General features: G+C 41.8%; 1 protein-coding gene across 3 annotated transcripts in view; it reads left to right on the top strand.

Annotated features, from left to right (window-relative positions):
• MTA3 (metastasis associated 1 family member 3) overlaps positions 1 to 21,303 on the top strand; it is a 988,675-nt gene that overhangs the window by 785,315 nt on the left and 182,057 nt on the right. For all 3 annotated transcript variants that reach the window (XM_085612803.1, XM_085612804.1, XM_085612805.1), the window contains exon 17: positions 2,172 to 2,203. In XM_085612803.1, the coding sequence (XP_085468929.1) occupies positions 2,172 to 2,203 (32 nt within the window). The remainder of the gene's footprint in view (positions 1 to 2,171; positions 2,204 to 21,303) is intronic.

Raw genomic sequence — 21,303 nt, 5'->3', positions numbered from 1 at the left:
TTAGAAGGGCGCTCTCGGTTTTGGAAGGGGCAAGAACTAGAGAAATGTGAGATGACGTGATTTGCCCAGGAGCTCGCTATGAGGTCAAAAGGGAAAGCTGGGAAAATAGTTAGGCTGCCTTAGCTTTCCCTCAGACAAGATCATCACTAAAATGGATCTCAACTGAATGTAGTAGGGAGGGCTAGAGAACAGAGCAGAGTGTGCAAATATTGTAAACCTACCCCTCCAACTTCTGAGACAACAGATGATCTGGATTTCTCTTCTAGAAAAGATTAAAGCTGGAGTATTGGGGCAGCTGGAAAATAGGCTCTTTTTAAAACAAGTAAAAGGAGCGCACCTTTAATTCTGTTCACATATCTATCATTTAATACAATTGTAAGGGCCGTTATATTTAAGGGAAAAACAACTTGTTGAAGGTCACACAGTGTGCCAAATGAGGAGATGCATTACTTGACATCAGGACTACCAAACTGTAGCTGAGATGTTCATTGGGGAAGTGGGAGGCAAGATATCAGACATGTGTGAATAGGCTTGTTTATAAACAATGTTTACCATTTTAATAGAGTGAGGTGCAATTTTATGTATATTTATAATTTATTTTGGCATCTGTCTAATAAACATTCATATGATTTTCAAACATTGGTCCAACATATTTGAATTTTTTTCATGCAGAATGTTAAAAAACCAAAACATTCAGCATATTTTCACATATATTTCTGCGGCAGTGGGCAGCCTCTAGGTATCCTGAACTGTTCATGGTGTGCCAGATCAATCATTCTGCAATAGAGTTGGCTCACTCTGGCAAGAATAGGCAAGCATCAAACATATCTGGAGTTAATAAAAAACAAACGTTTCCCTTGATACATTATATCTATTTCTGGACCCATATTCAATGCGTTTAAAGTCATGATAGATTGTACTTTCGGACCCACATTTTCAGGTTGAGCCTGGGCAGCGCATGCACTGCTCTGGGAGTCATGCTGTATTCAGGTATGGACCTGAAGGTCCGCCCACTCTCCGCCCATCTTTTTAATTTGCTCCTGCTACCGTCTTTTCTAAATGGTTGCTTCTGATTCGTTAATAGGCTTGTTAATCCCACCTTACTAACTCCTTGTCTGCATTTGTAACCTCCTACAGGACTGGACTTTTTACTTGTGTTGTTACACAGTCTGTTTTAGCTGCAGTCTGTGAGCACTATTTCCTTTTATGTCTTTAATCAAGCTGCTTTTGCAGGCATGCCAGGCTCTCTCTAACGCACCCTGTTTTCATGACAGCACGGCGCCTGGTCATGGTTTCTGCGCTTTATCTTTTAAAAATGCTCCATGCACAGCGAAGCACTTCTGCACACACTATGCTGCTTAACAAATGCTTTTTATTTTTAAAAGCGCCCCATACCGTGCTTTTACTTTAATGTCGGCCGCAACTTTCTTTAAACGAGCCGCGTCTTAAAGAAAGGGGTGGGCTGACATTAAAGTGAAAGCGCAGCATGAGGCGTTTTTACAAAAAAAAATGTGTTTGTCAACTTGACAATTTTTTTTTTTTTGGGTAAAAGCGCCCCATACCCCGCTTTCACTTTAATGGCGACTGCACACATTTCTTTACATGAGCCGCTTCTAAAGAAAGGGGTGTGGCTGCCATTAAAGTGAAAGCACGGCGTAGGGCGCTTTTACAACAAGCAGTTGGAATGCAATAGGTCTTGCATGTGCGATAGTTTAAGCTATTAGCATTGTAAATGAGAATGCCTTTTATTTATATGTTTTAAAAAACAAAATATAAATAAAAGGCATGGTCATTTACAATGCCAATAGCTCAAACTCATGTAAATGTGAGACATTTTGCAATGTTTCATCAAGGATATTAGATATTGTGAGTGAAACTTGTCAATTTTGAATATGCTTTTTTGCTCATGTCCAAAATGAAAATTAATAAATATATAATATATTTTTGTATCACCATATTCTTATTACTATTGTGGCAAACTTTCTACTTGCTATTGGTAATACTTTACTTCATCCTAATTCTCCAAAATACAAATAAAGTGGCTAAAGTAAAATGATTACAGTATTGCTTATGAATTGAAATTCTGTTAGCATTTGCTAGCTGTATTATAGTCTCTTTAAATCTGGGGCCCCCTTTAATAGTAAACCAAAAATGAATCTTGTTTTTTTCAGAACGCTCAAGTTACCAACAAGGAACAATAATGGTAAGTTTACGCTCCTTTAATAATATTTTAGACTCAAAAAGTATTCATGATATTGAGTTGAACTTTCAAGAGGGATATCTGGCATTTGCAGCATTTATTAATGAAACATCCACTTTCTGACAGCTTCGCGGAAACAAAAGTTGTCTTTATTAAATGTCAGGTGTACCTTTGCTAGCACCCGTCCAGATGGTGTGTCCTAGAATAATGCCATAGTTACATTATAAAAACTCCAGCTTCATGTAATTTGCAAACCGCTTTTAGTGGGTATCTGTTCACCGTCTCACTAATACAATTAAAGAAAAATACCTATGATATGAAAACATCTTACTGTAGCTCAAAGTTATGATTGGGCTAGTCTTTTGATAAAGCTTTTTTAGGTCTTGGCTATGAACCACTTTAGCTATCACGTGAGAACTATTGTCATCAATATACACTAAACATTGCACCCTACAGCACAAAACACACAACATACACATTGACAGGTCTACAGATAAGGTAAAGGGTTTTTTGGACAACGTTTTCAGCCATTGGTTACTGTGGTCTAGATGGCCTTGGGATTGGGCTGTCCATCAGCAATTCATATCTGGCCATGGCATTTGGTGAAGTTGAACATTTGAGAAGTAGTACTTCTTCTTCTGCTTACACCAGTGGTTCCCAAACTTTTTTGACCCACTTCTCCCTTGACCCATTGGCCATTGCCTGTGGCTCCCCACTGTTTTTGGAGGGTGGTGGGTGGGGTAATCCCCGCCTCAGAAGTACTTGTATTCTTCTCCCTCTCATACTTTTTTATCCCACTCAACTTTTTTATCCCACACACAGTTCTAGATAGCAGCCCCATGTATGTAGGCCTCATTGCCAAAGTGTTTCTGCGCTTGAAGAATATTAGCATTCACCTCCATTTCTACCCATGTCATATGTGCCAACACACCTGTCTCAGCAGGGTGACCTATGATTTTTTAAGCCACCTACAGCTTTATTTTTGTTGTCTCCTCCCTGAAATTGCCTCCAAATCAATGCAAGCCAAATAAATTCCACGTATTTCTTTTTTAAACATCCCTCTTTCTTGCTACCAAATGTTGGCATTATGCTGTATATTGTGTTTTACTTCCCTGTGCTAAAGGAGAAGAGCAGACCTGTCTAGAAATGTGTGTGCACTGAAAGTACCTAATGGTTCAAGTACAAATGTCAATACTTAATAATACCTAGTGTGTTTAATATACAGGACAACTGTACTTTTCGAATAACCTGCCTTGGTGTAAAATGCATTTCGAAAAAAAATTAACTATTAGCGAGTCTAACAAAATAAATCAGGCATCTTCCGCTTACTTTGGGAGTGTTGGAACGTGGGGATCCAGTGAAATATGGAGGTCACTCGACATACCATAATTAAGCACTACGTTTACAGCTTTAGGCACATCACTTACAAATCATCAACATCAAAGAGAGGGATAAGAAATATTGCAATGTCTTAATGAAAGGGGAGGAGATATTTTCATACACACAAAGGTGAGGGGATATGTGGAAGGGGCAGAGTGATTGCTTTATATAACGAAAGGGCTGGGACACATATGACTAGAAAGCTTTGGGTTAGACCGAACTCTAAAAGTTGTGACCACAAAGCCATGCAAATGAATTTTTTTTATTGTGCCCTAAAGTTACCAAATGATTAATTTGACATTGTCATATGGTTCCTACGTATCCAGTAGAACTGTGTATTTAGATCAACAAAACTTCATAATACAGAGGCTAAGTCTTATATAATCAGTAAACGTTGGTTTGTTTGGCTAGATCACAGTACTGCATCTAAACTCCTGAACCCACAGAGTTGTAGATGTTGTCAGTAACCTAGAACATGACTCTGATACCCAAAGAAATCGTGGAAATGAATCTACCTTTCGTTTATCGCTCTTGCATGCCCAGAGTGTCACAATTTGTTTTTTCAATATTGCATTTTCAGATGTTTAATAAAAAGCTCTAATCTTTGTAAATATCCATGAACTGCGATTATCAAAAAAATTAGACACATCATTGTTATAAGCATCCCTATGCTATAGAGAGCATGTTAGGAGTACCCATCTGCGATATATATTGAAATGACCCAACCCTATATCTTGGTAGTATATGTCAGGAAGCCTGCCTTAGTGCATTGGTTAATGCACCCTGTTTCGGGTGTATAAGACTGCACACTTCTTCTCACATGATTATCTTCCTTCTCAGGATGACATTTCAGTTACAGCAGTGTTTCATGATGACTCTGGCAGGAAGGACACCTCTCACTCACTTTAGCATGGACGCTATTTTAATAATGAAGCAGCAAGCCTGCCTTGCATACTGTGCCAAAGGTGCAGTGCAGTGTCTTACTTTGGGGAGAAGTAGTTGGCTCCAACAAACAAAAATAAAAGAGGTATTGTGTTCCCAGTTGGTCAACCCTGGAACCAAATGTGCAGACTACAGGGTGAAATGATGTTAAATTAAAATAAAGCGCTGAAATGAAGACTAAGTTGAATAATATCGTAAGGTACTTTCTCAAGTGTAGGTGATTTTGCTTCACTACTATGTTAGGGCTTTTTCTAGAGGTACAACTTGACATGCTTCTCTGTGTATTTGTTAGTGAAAGCGTACCCACCTCTGCAGCAAGGGTAATCTTATGTGACAAGTAAAGGCAAATTATGCAACATAAAGCATCAAATTTGGTAGCAATATTTGAATATTTTTTATTTACACATTAGTACTGTCTGGCAAACCTTCCACCTTTCTTGAACAAGTCTAATACATTAACACAGTAATCAGTAACTGAAAAGGGACCATGTACATGATATGGCCCTGGAACAGAGCACTGGAGTGAGTTTTATTCACACACTGCATTCCTGCAGCCCAAGCATCACAACCTCTTGATATTCTGTTTGCCATGTTGGGATCCATGCTGCAGCTTGACCATGACAGCATGAGATACAGCAAGATGTGGCCCCTGGCATGCTATGGCTGAGCAGAATTAATCATGAATGGCAGGGGGTGGGGAGGTTGTGGAGTCACTGCTGTCAAATACTAAATGAAGCCATAAACCTACACAGAGGGATTGCTGTCATAAGCTAATAAGGTTGAATCATGCCAATTGGTTTCAGAGTACCCCAGAGCCTTCTATGTGTTTTTAGAGACTCATATTTTTCAGCTGCAACAGAGTCCTCACATTTCCTGTCTCCATGTGGCAGTAGACCATCCGGTCCAGGAATTTGCTTTGCATTCTGGGACATGTAAAACCGTGTTGTTTTTATACAGCAGTGCTCATATTTCTTCTTATGTACATTATTTATCATGTGGCCCCTGTACTAATATCAAACCTGTTATGGCTGACAGCTACTGAGCTCCTCCATAGAGTACCTCCTGTATATGATATTACATTTCAGTAGAACCTTAAGCCTATACAATTCACACAGGTTATGCAGATTCATTTACCACTTGGAGGTATTGTATTTGTTTGGGCTCTCACTGTGTTTGGCAAAGAGCTGGAAACAATGAGCTTCCACTTAAGCCTATACAATTCACACAGGTTATGCTGATTCATTTGCTACTTGGAGGTATGGTGTTTGGTCGGGCTCTCACTGTGTTTGGCAAAGAGCAGGAAACAATGAGCTTCCACTGTGATGTTTCTGTTTTGATTATAAATCTGATAGTATGCTAGACCAAATCTCGGCAGTGAGAAGGGCTCTGTGTGAAAAATATAAAGCACATCAGAGGAACCAGACTGTGTTTAAACCATAAAGAACACACCCAGCACTTTGCAAAATTTGAAGTGGCATATGGAATGGGGGAGTTATCAGGAACCTACACACCTGCCTACCTGGAAATATACAATATACGCATCCCCAAAACACCAAATCCAGCTCAGACATAGGCATTTTAAAGATACAATAAAAATACTGCTCTTCTGTTATAAGTATCTACTATGAAATGCCTTTTAAATTCACCACTTACAACACAAACCTCATCTTTTGACTCATCTGCTTACTTTGCTAATGCAGTCTGTTCAGCTAAAAGGCGTTACTCCATATTACTCAGTATTTTGCTGCTCTATAGGATTTTATTGCTCAGACAGCCAGGGCTATACACACAAAATTGTCCAAATAAAACCAAACACTTCCACTGTCAAAAAGCAAGACCTACTGTATATGCAGATGCTTGTTTTTCTTGTGAGAGAGTGGAGTGGTACAACAAGTAGCAATGTCCCTGTTTCCTAAATCCCACTTTGAGAAATATCATCATAATATGTTGCTATAAACCAACTCCAAATCACAATCAGGTGTTTGTAATCTGGTAATAGGTGGACAAAGGTACTCGAAGAAGCAGCACATTTCTAATTAATAATAATCTACGAAGAATAGTTCTTCCAATACCTATCACTGGTATTTTCTTTTTCTCAGATGACTTTAATTTGATTGCTGAGAAAACGTACTTTTAAAGTTGGTTAGAATTTCCAAAGGTGTCAGAACATACGGTTTCTCAGTGTTACCTGTATATGTGTTGCACTTTTTACAATGGTGGTATTATAGTTAGTTGGTTAAAGTTGCTTTATTCGATAAAAAATACCATAAAAGCATTCTACATCTATACATACAAGACACAAAAACTACAATTTAAAAAAATGAGTTATAGGTATAAAATTATTAGATAAATTTGTCCATCTAAAACATTGTGTCACAGAATAAGTAAGAATTCATAGGAATAAAACAATAAAACAGAACATCCTGATAATTCTAATTTAGCAGCATAGTACTAAAAGCTCAGATATCATGTGCTCAATGTCCCCCTTTTTCCGCAGCCTTCTTGTTACTCGAGGGCGAGATCCTTTGTACTGGTTGTGGCAACCTCTGCTGTATTTCCACAACATCCAGAATACCAGAATAAGAAACCTAACCATAGGAGGAACAGGGATTCCACTGAGCATGTGTGAAAAAGAACCTCTTTCCAGAAAAAAAAATATTTTCTAGAGTCCCCTCACCCACCAGGGTTATCCCTAGATGGTATGCTTCATCATTGGGGTCTTCTCAATCCGCTGCGGATTGAGGAGTGCTGCGACTTGCGAAACTACGTAGGAGCACTGAGTTTTGAAAATATGTGTGGTGCTGTGATGTGGAGTGGGAAACAAAAAGGTTAAAAATACCTAGCTAGTGAGCTAATATTTTATTCCTGCACCTAGTTGGTATGTTTAAAATCAGGGGTTAATAAAAGGGAAAGATCTAACTTTAATGAGTATGGTGTCCCTAATATTGGGTCGACATGTTTTGAGCAATCCCCTAAAAGCTCTTCTTCAGAACCACACGAGGACCAGCCCCGTGCTTACCACTCCTAAGCAATCCTTTGAATAGAAAAGGATGGGGTGCACACCTAATGTGTATATGTGTATACACCTAATACTTAATACATACGATTAAACACTGACACGCTGTATCTGTAGGAAATAAAGCAAACGGAAAATTAAAAATTCGCCTGCCTACCAGCCAAGCTAGCAGGCCCTTAACACATGCGGCATCTTATCTTGATCAATGTACTCCTCTATAGAGGATGTGCTTATCAGCTAATTTGTGCAATCAACTGACGTGGAAGGATACTTTCACACACGATGTCTGGTGAAAATAAGTGGTTATGTACAAATTAAAAAGACTCGTGAAGAGAGACAGCACGTGACATACAACATATAACAAATGACTATATGCATATTGATGACACATACTTTTGTTTAGACAGAAATATGCCTGATGATCTGCAGGGGTGTAGTCACACCCTAGAAAGGTAATAGGGACATAGAGTTGTAATTAGAGTGGAATAAGAGAAGATGAACCGGGGAAGGTTTACTCCGGGTACTTCGACTTGCCCTAGAAGGAAGATTGAAAACCTTATTAGTTCCTAGGAAAAAACAGAACTGAAGGAAAACAGGTTTAGAGAGACTTACTTCGTCAAAGCGCACCTCTTGACAAATCATCTAATGTCACCCCTGTAGACCGCATCTTACCGTGTCTGTCTCCCGGTGTCCCGTAAGTAGTTTCGGATCAGCCTAGTCATGCTTGCTCGGACGACTAGACTGTATCTTCCACAAAATGGCCGCTGCAGCCAGCATTGCAGTGGGGCCAGCTTGGGCAAATGACTGTGTGCTCAGATGGTCGTGACTGATCAGCTTGGTGACCAATAAAAGAACGCGACAGCTAGACTTGGGCTCTTCTTAAAATGGCCTCTGAGTATGGCATAGTGGTGGGGCTATCTTGGAATGTCTAAAAACGTAGTTTATTCAGCAAAAGTCATGTGGTCCTGAAGAAGAGCTTTTAGGGGATAGCTCGAAACATGTCGACCCAATATTAGGGACACCATACTCATTAAAGTTAGGTCTTTCCCTTTTATTAACCCCTGATTTTAAACATATAAACTAGGAGCAGGAATACCATATTAGCTCACTAGATAGGTATTTTTAACCTTTTTGTTTTCCACTCCACATCACTGCACCACACATATTTTCAAAACTAAGTGCTCCTACGTAGTTTTTCAAGTCGCAGCATGCCTCAATCTTTGGCGGATTGAGAGGACCACAATGATGAAGCATGCCACCTAGGGGCAACCCTGGTGGGTGAGCGGGCTCTAGAAGAAAAAAAAAATCTGGAAAGAGGGTTTTTTCACACATGCTCAGTGGACTCCCTGTTGCTCCTATGTTTAGGTTTCTTATTCCGGTATTCTGGATGTTGTGGAACTGTATTCAGTAAGGAGGGTGAACCTAACCTTAACCTCTACCTCCCCCTGTTGTTTTGATTGTAGCTTCTGCTGTAGCCCAACCACGCTTTTTTCCAATGCATACGTCTCTTACAGACATCCCCTGGTGGGAAGGGGCCCTACCATTTTTCTAGGAAAGCCTGGAAAATGAGTGCCCCCGCAGTTGATCTCTCTCCCCTAATCCTTCCTTCCCTTTATCCTCCTCCATTAGGAGCCCCCAAAAGGCTTTTACTGAGCCCAATACACTAAATTGTTTATCTGTTACCCAGTACTTTCCCAATTGCCTGGGATGAAAATCGTTTCCCTGAATGCCAAGGGTTTGAATCATCCTGTTAAGAGATCCAAAATCTTGCAAAGGACTGTCTGCGAAGGACTGTCCGTAGACTTAATTCTCTTTCAAGAAACCAAGATACACTTCAAAGAGGCACTTCTTATGAGGATAGACTGCGTTTTGGACGTGACGTGATGCGAAACAATTGGGAGTAAAATGGGGTTCTCACCCTTATTTCTAAGAATTCAGGTTTATCCATAATTACAGCAGAGCATGACACAAATGGGAAAAGGCTACTCACTAGACTAACGGGGTTGATGAGCTCTATGTTATGAATATATACGCCCCAATACAGATGACCCTAACTTTTGGCATACAATTAACAAACAAAATATCAGATATCGAGCGAGAATCCAAACCAATTGTTGGAGGGGATTTCAACCTTCTTTAGATCCTATTCTCGATAGGCACTCAGTGTTAAAATTCAGATCTTCTAGGGCGCAAAAATAATTGTTGAACCTTTGTTCTTCACAATATCTACCTGATGCCTGGACATTACATAACCCGAATGGTAGTGACTTTACATTCTTTTCCTCCCCTCATTCAAGCTTTTCTCGCACTGATCATCTTCTTGTCGACACTTCTCTTCTAAAAAGCACGTCGGATCTATGCTTCGTCAAATAGTTATCTCTGATCGTGCTGCAATCTTGTTATCCATTCTTAGCCTTGCGGATAAAGTAAGAAGCGGGAGTCAAACTTGGTGCCTAAATACTGAGATCGTGGAGAACGAAGCTGAGATTAAGGATCTCAACAACGAGATTGACCGTTTAATCAGGGAAAATGAACACTCGGTTAAATCACCGATAATACTATGGGATACATTTAAATGTGCTGTGAGAGATCAAATAATTAAAAAAAATATTTAAGAAAAACGATGAAATTAAGAGAGCTCTCCAATCTCTTGGGGATTAAATTAAAAGGAAAGAAGATTTATACAGACATTCCAATAACAAGTTCCTTCTCCAAGATATAAAACAGTTGAAGTAGTCCTTCAACTCCATGGTCAGTAAAAGGGCCTACCTTGGTGTCCACGCCCAAAACTCTCATCAATTGCTATTTTGTAACAGATCCGGTAAACCTTTAGCCTTTACATTCAAAGTCAATACCAACAACACACAAATTACTCCTATCACGGACAATGAGGGCTCGCAAAAATTCCATAACCAGGAGATTCTCAAAGTTTTTAGAGAATTTTATGAAAAAATGTACACCCCACAAAAGTCTTGTGTTACATCGAAATCTCAAGAGTTCCTCAATTATATTCCTATGTCCACAGTGCCCTAAAAAGAAGATTGCGGTTGGATAAACCAAATTAAACCGAGGAGATTGTTAAAGTGACTAAGGCTATTCATTCAGCGAAAGCACCCAGCTCGGATGGCTATCCCATCGCCTTTTATAAGACTTTCACCCCCTCAATCATCAAGTACCTTAAAAACATTTATGATCATTACCCTCTGTCGGGCAAGGTTTCAGGAATGGCCGCTGAGGCTATCATAGTGGTCAGACCCAAGGAGGATAAGGATCATTCGGATCCAAAAAACCTTCGCCCAATTTCTTTACTCAATATGGAACCAAAAATATTTGTGAAAATCCTAGCCAATAGACTGGAAAGTCACATTCCCAAACGTATCCATAACTCCCAAACGGGTTTTGTCAAGGGTCGGCTTGCAAGACATAACGTTCGTACTTTTTGCCACATTCTAGAGGAAGCTCGACTCTTTTCATTGCTGACTGAGGCGATTGTCCTTGACGTGGAAAGGGCATTTGGCAAGGTGTCTTGGATTTTTCTACACATGGTTTTGAAATCCCACTACCTTGGTGACTTGTTCATCAACATGGTCATGGCGCTCTATGCGAACCCCAAAGCTAACATTAGGATTAATGGCACAACATCTCCTTACTTCGACCTCCACCAAGGAATGAGAGGATACCCTCTTTCACCCTTACTCTTTCTTCTATCTATCAACCCTTTACTCAGGCTCACTCCTAAATGTAACACTGATCCCGAACCTAGCATCTCGTTAGAGTGGGCCGCCAAAGGTATCAGACTTATTAGAGACCTTTATGATACTAACTATGATCTGCTCCCTTTTTCAATCCTATCTAGGAAATACACAATCTTAATAACATGGACTTCTGTACATTCTTAAAAATCAAAGTTAGATTATCTCAACTCGTCCTCTCTACACGCTCTATCCTAATCACGCGCCTTGCCCTCTGGCAACGTTTGGGACAAATAGCATCCACAATCCTCAAATTATTGTCTGACCCTCATTCCCCACAGGTTTCAATGACCTGCGCCAAATGGTCAAAACATTTAGACAAGGGTTTTTTTCAGCACATTACACCCGATGCCTGGCATTTGATTGGGAATTTTTCTCTGTGTAATAAAATTGCCGCGTCTCTCACTCAATCGAAATTCTTCACAATTAATCTCTTACACTATACCCCTGCTAGTCTTCACAAACTAAATCTATGAGGTAATGACAATTTTTGGAACTGTAATATAGGGCCTGGAACATACCAACACATGTTCTTTAAGTGCAAATTGTTAGACTCATACTGGGTTTCTAGACAGAAACATGTCAGTAATCTTTAATACACCCATTACCCTTTCATTTTGTATGGTTATGCTGGGCCCTTGGGCCTCCCCGTCTCCTTTGCCTCTTGATACTATTGATTTGGCACTGCTGGATTTACACCTAACCATTGCAGCCAAAGTCATACTTACAGAATGGAATTCTTTTTAGCATCTCTCATACCTCACCTGATAGGCGTGGTTGTCATACCTTTGATGAACACATAGGATTTATTTGGGAAGTCACCTTGCACCCCCCAAGCTCTAGCAGAGTGTGGCGCTCCTTGGGTAGATACATGGAACTAAGCTCTCAGAGCCTTGCGGCTCAACATCCTTTTGGGTCAGTTTCTTAGGATTTGGTACTTTGTACATGAAGCAGATATCCCATTACACCGCTACCCTACCCTAACTCCTACCCCCACCCCGCCCTCCTCCTCCTTCCTTCCCCCTTCCCTTTTCCTGCTTGGTATATCTTAGCTAACAGGCGACACATTTTTCGCTGCACTTTGTGGTATTTAGCTTATTTGTTGACTTCAGGCTACATATGTCACGATACCCTTGGGGCGTTTATGTTGTATTCTGTCATATGGCAGGGTCAATCCACTTCTTTTGTGCCTGATCTTTTATCTGTCATCTGAATACGACTACTGTTATTTGTTGAGCATTACCTTGTCATATGCAACATGTTCCACATCATTCATGGTTGTATCTCATTATCATTCGATTGTATACCTTTTTTCTCAACTACAATAAAATATTTGAACAAAAAAAAGAAGTTCCAAAGGTGTAAAGTATTCACTCGCTTTGCAAAGAGGATTAAAGTATCGGCAGATTCTTGCAGAAGCATTCCGATGGCCTCATTATACTTTGAAATAGATGGAGACCAATACTCATTAGATACTGCAGTCCTGAAAACACCCCACACTTGGCGAATTTGGGGCAATACAGGGTGTTCTGGCAGAAGGGAGTGACCCTTCTACGTCTCGAGGGCAGTAAAAGTTTTAAACTTAAATTAAGCAAACATTTAACTCCACACATGAATCAGTTATAACAGAATGGGTGTCCATTACATTTTTCAGCCTAGATCCTACTTTTATGGGTCGCTAAAGTGGTGTAAAGTTTATTTATTTGAGAATGTGTGAATAGAGGAATGTGAGTAATCAAATGAAAATAATTCAACACTAATAGAAATGTTCTTAATGCACGTGTACCCTTTAAGTGCCGCGCTCTGTAATGATCACTAGTCTTCCTTTCTATGAAGGGCACTTTGCTTGGATGATCTCAAGGTGCTGATTACTCAAACTTGACTTAACGATAAATGGCACTTCCAGCTCTGCATTTACAAGGGGACCATCCAGGTTCCACGTGTAATCACAGTAGAGTTCCCAGTACCCTGGTATAGGAATATCCATGGGAGTGCGGATTTACCTGGTATAATGCCAGGAAAATTAGAATAGAATCTTAAGGCTTGACACAGACAATAATAGTGAAGATTGTGTTGTCTACGGTCATTGGAGAACCTGACATGAGAATATGCCTTTGTATTTTGATTGGTGATATCCACCAAATTGCTGTATTTTGTGTGGTCCTCCAAGCTCTTTTTAGTCACATCATTCCTCTCCAATCCTTCTTCTGGCCCATCGGCATCCAGTTTTCCGCCAATCCAGGACAATATTAAAGAAGACTGGCTTGTATGGATAGACATCTCTCATCGTCTGACATAGAGTTTGGTGGACAGGTTACTCTGCCACAAATGTGAAGGAATATCTCATTAACGATATTACAAGTGCCATAGGATATCACACAGTAAACTGTCTGCCAAATTCTAAATGGCCCCTATTTTGCCTGCTATATTTACATATGGGATCTTGCAGTCTCTCCTAGTTTAACTAAGGAATAAGATTGGTCTTTCAACGTTTATTCATAGAATTGGGTTTAAACAGCTGTTCTCTACAATTCTATCCTCAGACGATTGTTTAAGGAGCTTTCCAGACGCATTTGTAACAAACATTTCGTAAGAGCCTTCACTCACCATCAGTACTAATGATTGAATTCATGCATCAGGTTGTGGAAGCGTCGATTACCGCAGCGGAACATTTAATTTTTACATCTGACCTAAGGACAGCTTTAGCGGGCTTGCCAATCTCATGTTTTCCAAAAACAAATCATAAAAAAACATATATATGTATATGGAGGTCCTCAATCAACACTCTTTCGCCATTGGTCTTTTCTCAAATTATCTCCCACCCCCTGCCACAGCACCAAGTACAGATCTGTGGACTAGCCCACATATATATATATATATGCACACACACATTATCTACTGGCGGTCGCCAGTAGATAGTTATAGTTAGGACCGTGTTTCCATAGGAAATCCGCAACATTCTATTTGGAATAACTTTAGAGCCGGTTGACGAATCCTTGCGAAATTTTCAAAATAGGTGGGCCGCTCTGCTCTGCTCCTACCCTGAAAGTCTCGGGGGGGGATTTGTCAAGCGGGGGCTGAGAAAAAAAGGGGGGTCCCAAAACGCGTTTTCCCCATGCAATTTTCCATAGGGTCCTTTAGTCCAAGGTACAGCCCGAACGGCTGACCAGAATTACTTGAAATTTGGCAGAGAGGTAGTCCTCAGCTCAGGGAAGTGCCTTTTGCAGGTCTGGTGTCAATCTGTTCAGTAGTTCCTGAGAAAATCAAAAGTAAAATCATATATATATGTGGGCGGAGCCTAACCACACATCTCATCCTGAGATCTGATTGGCTGTCAGCACTTCATCCAAGAAGTGTTGGCAGCCATCTTGGGACCAATATACATGATAGCACCTCATTAAAAAGCATTGCAGTTAATAGAAGGTTTTAAGACTTTAGTTACATTATAAATCATTTGTTGATGGTACCATACTCATTTTAGGAATTGTGGTATGTTCTAAGGTGATTTCACCATGTGAAAAAGCCTTCTGCTGGGATATCATGACTGAGAGAAAAATATTTTCTCATGCTTTTCCCACAGAGGTTTGGAAGGTGATCTATAAGCTAAACTGAGAGCTTATTTTCTGTAAATTCACATTATCTTTCTCAGTCATGTGAGAATGAAGTCTGACATTCTCAGTAAAACATGTACATCCAACAAGGGCAGAGACTGTCAGTTGATTCCTTTGTGTTCTACTGCAGCTTCCCAGAGTGTTCCAAAGAACAACTAGAGCACTAACAGTCCTACTTATGATAAACGTATGGCACACCTGAAGCCATCTTGCGTGGATTAAAGTGGTAACTCTTAAAACATTTAATTTAAAAAGGAACATCATGAGGGGGTTCATTTTTCCATAACAAGTATGATTAGTGCTGTAGAAAGAAAATGAGGGCACATTTTGAGTGACTTCTCAAATCCTCTTCTATTTCATTAAAACATTCTGACATGCAGACTGAAACATGCACTTTTAATACCAGGAGCAGACTTCCATGGTGAACAGTAGTTTTACTACAGTGATCTAATGAGCAACTAGAGTGCTAACTTTCAGAATTTATGGCAAATGTGTGACACATCTGAATGCCTTCTTGATGGAATCAAAGTAAAAAATTGAAAGTATTTCCTACTGAGGAGACTGCAGTAAATGAGGAAATTAGGAAACGTCATAACAAATAAGTCTCCCAAGATGGCCACCAGAGACAAAAGAGCCCAAATGTAGCCCAAATATCACCCAGATGTAGCCCAAGTATAGCCCAATGACAGAATGTCCCAGAGTGTTCTTAAAAACAACTAGTGCTTACTGTCTTCATTATGACAAAAGTATGGCACACCTGAAGCCATCTTGATTGGAATAAACTGGTAACACTTAAAACATTTAATTTAAAAAGGAACACAATGAGGGGGTTCATTTTGCCATAGAAATTATGATTAATGCTGAAGAAAGAAAATGAGGGCACATTTTGAGTGACTTCTCAAATCCTCTTCTATTTCATTAAAAAATTCTGACATGCAGACTGAAACATGCACTTTTAATACCAGGAGCAGACTTCCATGGTGAACAGTAGTTTTACTACAGTGATCTAATGAGCAACTAGAGTGCTAACTTTCAGAATTTATGGCAAATGTGTGACATATCTGAATACCTTCATGATGGAATCAAAGTAAAAAACTGAAAGCATTTCCTACTGAGGAGACTGCAGTACATGAGGAAATGAGGAAACTTCATAACAAATAAATCTCCCAAGATGGCCACCGGAGACAAAAGAGCCCAAATGTAGCCCAAAATCACCCAGATGTGGCCCAAATATAGCCCAATGACAGAAGTGTGCAAAACACTTATTATTTTGTGTTTTTGCAGTGTTATATAGTGCAGACTTGTCAGGTATTGGAGTGCTTTACATGAGCATTGGTTACAACACACAAGAACAAATTCATTTTGGTTGTAGACATGGGGAGACTAAGTGATTTGACCAGAATCACAGAATGTCGAGCTGAAGCAGAAACTCCAACCTGGTTCCGCAGTTGCAAAGTCTACAGTGGAAGTAACACCACATCCTCTCCCCTAAGTGCAACATTTAATCAAGTGGTCAACTGGATAAAAAAACATAAAATAACAAATAATTTAAAAGTGCTTTGTCGCTATTTGAAAACTCAGAAAATATGTCCTTATTTTAGTCTTTTAGAGCACTAACCATAATTTTGATGCCAATAAGACCCTCTCATATATGTAATTTCTAAAGGAAATGCTCTAGGTATTACAGTTTTGATTACATCAAGATGACGTCAGGCGTTCCACACTTTTGTAATAAATATAGAATGTTAGCAATCTAGTTGTTCATTAGGATACTGTTGAGAGGCAGAGGCCAGGGGCACGGACTCTGAAAATTGAAGGCAGGTAGGAGGGTGCAAAGGCAACAATTTAACCACACTGAGCAGGCAGGAAGGGCCGTGGCAGCACAACAGACTATGGAGGGCAGTGGAAAGGGGGGCAGGGGCAACAAACCAACAATACAGGACTTGCAAGAGAGGCTGTGGCAATGTAATAGACCATTGTGGGCAGAAGGACGAGGCAATGGTAGTACAACCATACATGCCAACAGACCCGATTCAGCCAGGAAACGTCCAATGTTTTTAAGCTCAAATGGGCTTTATTTGATCTGTCTCCTGTCTACAATCTCCTCTTTTTCAATGTAACTCAAAGGGGAAAATCAATACCCCAGTTTTTTTTCAAAATCTCCCTCTTACCAAGTTCAAAATGTTCGCAAGTATGGTACATTGGATCATGGATGGAAATGGGGTAGGGACATGGACTTGGATAACAGAGGACAGGAGGGACATGGAGAGGTGCACCAAACTGACCCTGCAGGGCAGGCATCAGGGTTTGCAGCAGCACAATACACCACACAGGGCATGCGGGACGGGAGTGCAGTACAACAATCCATAGAAAGCAAGAGGGAGGGGACAGGACCATGCACATGGACAACAGAGAAAAGAGGGGCAAGAGGCAATGGTAGCTAGCTGACCATAATGGACAGACAGGAGAGAAAGCTGCAGCATAACAGACCATAAAGGGCAGGAGGGACGGATCAGGGGCATTACAATGGAACAGACAAGCCAGGAGGGAGGGAGTAGGGGTCTGCACATGTAAACAGAGGGCTGGGGGCAAGGGGGCAGGGCAGGAGCAGCAAGATAGCCATGGAGGTCAGGCAGCATGGGCACTAGAAGCAAGACACACCATGAAGAGCAACAGTGAGACTGTGATGGCATACACACAGACCATGGAGGGTAGGTGGGAGGGGGTCAGGGGCAGCTAACTGACCACACAGGGAAGGTGGGAGGGGCCATGGCAGCACAGAAGACCATGCATGGCAAGTGGGAGGGTTAGTGGCAGCACAATGGCTATGATGGGAAAGAAGGAGGGTGCAGGGGCATGCACAAAGGACGATGGAGGATAGAAGGGAGGGTCAGGACCTGTGCACAGACAAGAAAGTTCAGGGGAAGGGGCCTCACAACAGACCGCACGGGGCAGGCAGGAGGAGCAGTTGCAGCACAACAGACCAGGGAGGGCAGAAGGGTGTGGCAGTACAATGGACCATGTAGGACAGGAGGAAGAGGATAGGGGCATGGCAAGTGGACAGGCAGGGTGGAGGTGGCAGGGACAGGTTACAGTCATCTGACAATGCTAGGCAGGTGGGAGGGGAGTGGCAGCTCAACAGAACACTCAGAGTAGATAGGAGTGGCAGGTCCATGGAACATGGTGGGCAAAAAGGATGGAGCAGGGGCATGCACAAAGACATCGAAGGGCAGGGGGAAGGAGAATAGGGGCAGCAAGCTCAGCACAGAGTTTAAGCAGGAGGTCAATGATGGGGCATAGAATTGGGCAATGGAGGGCAGGAGGAGGGGACTGGTACATCATACTAAATTGAGGGCAGTGGCAGCACATCAGACCATGCATGGCAGGAGGGAGGAGGCTAGTCCATGGATTCACACAACAGATGATAGGGAGGAGGGGGATGGGGCAGCAAGCTAACTGTTCAGAGAAGGCGGGTATTAGGAACTTTATTGTTTTTAAAACGTGTGTCTGTGCGAACTACTTAAAATATGAACAAGTATGCAGCACAATCTCACTTTTATTCAGGAAGAAGAGGACATTTGTGACTGTGACTCCGGGCTCACTTGGCAGAAACACCCCCTGACCCTCCACCCCCTATCACAAAATGTAATGCCCGTGAAAAGGGTAGGTGAACACAGTGTTATATAGAACATAGTCCTGAGAGCACGATTGAAAATGAAAACTAGATATAGTGTATGGTATAAACTATGCACCAAAAAGTGTGATATAAGATGAACCGGGCGTGAAATATAATATGCAATACATTGTGCGCAATGACAGATTCATTGGAGAGCGCGAGATAGCACAGGCACTAGCGCGTGCTATGCGATGTGCGCCTTGGAGTGTAATATGCACAGGGCAGTGTTGTGTAACCTAACTAATCTCTAAAGTTGTAATATAAAATATGTGCTGGGGAGTGTAACGTTGCATATGCACTGTGACAAAGATATGGATCCCAGATTGTAATATGTATGGCATAGCACTGTGCGTTATAACATAGGCATCGAGGAAGGCATGTTAGATGGGGTAATATAACCCGTGCGAAGACAAGTGTGGCATGACATATTCACGGGGTGGTGTTACAGTGCACATGGGCTAGAGAGTGTCATAGCATATGCACTAGCTGGTGGAATACAACACAGAGGTGTGTGGCACTCGGCAGGCAATGGTAGGTGTAACACAGCATTGGGCTCTGCCAGGAGCGCGCTGTGACTCTCAAGTGATGTTTGTCCCCTTTCCAGAGAGTAAAATAAAAAGTATTACACATCCGGCAGTGGATGTGTGTTTTATTAACCGTGAGGGGGGTTTCTTACATAGTTTTGGTCGAATTTTTGTCGAATCCCCTTTGAATGGCTTGGTGTGCATGTGTATTAAATGTGCCCGTCAATAGCTACCCATGTTTGTATAAATAAACGACAAGGGTGTCTACCGGGATTAGGCACGGTAGGGCTTCAGACATGTCAGAGCTTCACTAGTGGTGTAAATACATTCCACGTGGATTCATTGTATGCATAGTCGCCTTTTAATGAATATCACTCAAATCGTCATGGTGATAGGTACGTACGGTTTGTCCAGCATGTCCTAGGTGTGTCTATAAATATATATTTTTTAAAAATAATAAAAAACAGTGGCCGGCCCTGGGGATTGGGGTCAAAAAAATATAATTAGGAGACAGGCCCTGGGGGATGGGGTCATCAGGGCCAATAAATTAGAATAAGAAGGGGAACCACACAGCCCACCTTCTTAAAAAATTAAAATAAATAAAAGACTGGCATTGTGTCGGAGGCCACGCCCCCTCCTTGCAGCACTCTGCAAACGCGCCCCCTGGCGAGTTGTAAGTTGGGGAATTAATTCCTCTTCAATACTGAGGGTCCCTTAGGGCCAACTAGCCCAACAGGCATCTCCAGTATGCGCTAGGGAGCTGCGCTGAAGACAGGTGTTCTGAGGCCAACCCCTTTTTACACCTCTCTGCAACGCAGCTCTGTGGCACTTACTGAATGAATGAATGAATGAATGGAAACTTGTAATCGCGCTACTTAGCCCGAAGGCATCAAGGCGCCTAAACAAAACAGTTCGAAAAAGAGGCAGATCGTATCTAAGCGTAGGCCTTGGCAAAAAGCCAGGTCTTAAGGGCCTTCCTAAAAGCCAGAGCCGATGGAAGAGATCTTATCTCCAAAGGCAGGGAATTCCACTGCCTGGGAGCAAGAGTTGAAAAAGCTCTACCTCCCCACCTAGCCTTACGTATCCTGGGCACTGAAAGCAGAAGTTTATTTGACGACCGGAGAGTTCTGGGGGGAATGTAGGGGACCAGCAAATCCTTCATACCCCCAGACCGATTGGTTGCCAAGGCTCTATAAATCAAAGTCAGGGACTTAAAGGATATCCTGGACTCAATAGGGAGCCAATGCAAGGTCCTTCTTGCCTGATGAGTCTTGGCCCGTTTAGGCAGGTCCAGGACCAGTCTAGCGGCAGCGTTCTGCACCATCTGTAGACGGGTCACCAAGCCCTTATTGATGCCCAAATAAAGAGCATTGCAATAATCAAGTCTGGACCCAATCAATGCCAGGACAATTTGTTTCCTGGCCTGGAAAGACAGATAGTGCCTGATCCTCCGTAAGATGTTTATCAGTCCCCAGCAGGTGGAGATGGTCCTGCTTACCTGTTGATCCATCCTCAAAAGGGGATCGATCAAAACGCCCAGATTTTTGGCCAGGGTCGACGGTGTAGGGCACACCCCCATAGAGGGCGGCCACCAGTCAGCTGACCAGAAATCCTCCTTTCCCCCGAACACCAGAAACTCTGTCTTATCCCCATTGAATTTCAATGAATTACCCACCATCCATTGAGCGACTGCCTTCAAACAGTTTTTAAAATTGGAGGCAGCCTGGATAGTGGGTTGGGTAAAGGACAGCAGAATCTGTGTGTCGTCAGCATAGGAGATAACCTCCATCCCAAAAGATCTAATAAGCCTGGCCAGTGGGGTAACATAGATGTTAAAGAGGGTCGGACTTAAAGCCGACCCCTGAGGGACCCCACAAAGCACAGGAAGGGATGGAGACAGAAAATCCCCCAGCTTTACCCTCTGTTCCCTCTGATTAAGAAAGGATGTCAGCAAACTAAGTGCTGTGCCCTTGACCCCGATCTCCCTCAGCCTTGATGTTAATACTGAGGGAGACAGGGTATCAAAAGCAGCCGAGAGATCCAAGAGGATGAGGAGAGTAGTCAGTCCCTTATCAACCCTAGTGCGAATGGTGTCGAGCACGATAGTAAGGGCAGACTCGGTACTGTGTTCTCTCCTGAAGCCGTGCTGCGAGTGGTCCAGCTTATCATGGGCTTCCAGAAAATCAACAAGATGCTTATTTA

Source organism: Triturus cristatus, chromosome 6 (genome assembly GCF_964204655.1).
Source record: "Triturus cristatus chromosome 6, aTriCri1.1, whole genome shotgun sequence".
Taxonomy (NCBI): Eukaryota; Metazoa; Chordata; class Amphibia; order Caudata; family Salamandridae; genus Triturus; species Triturus cristatus.
This window is presented reverse-complemented; position numbering and strand designations above follow the sequence as displayed.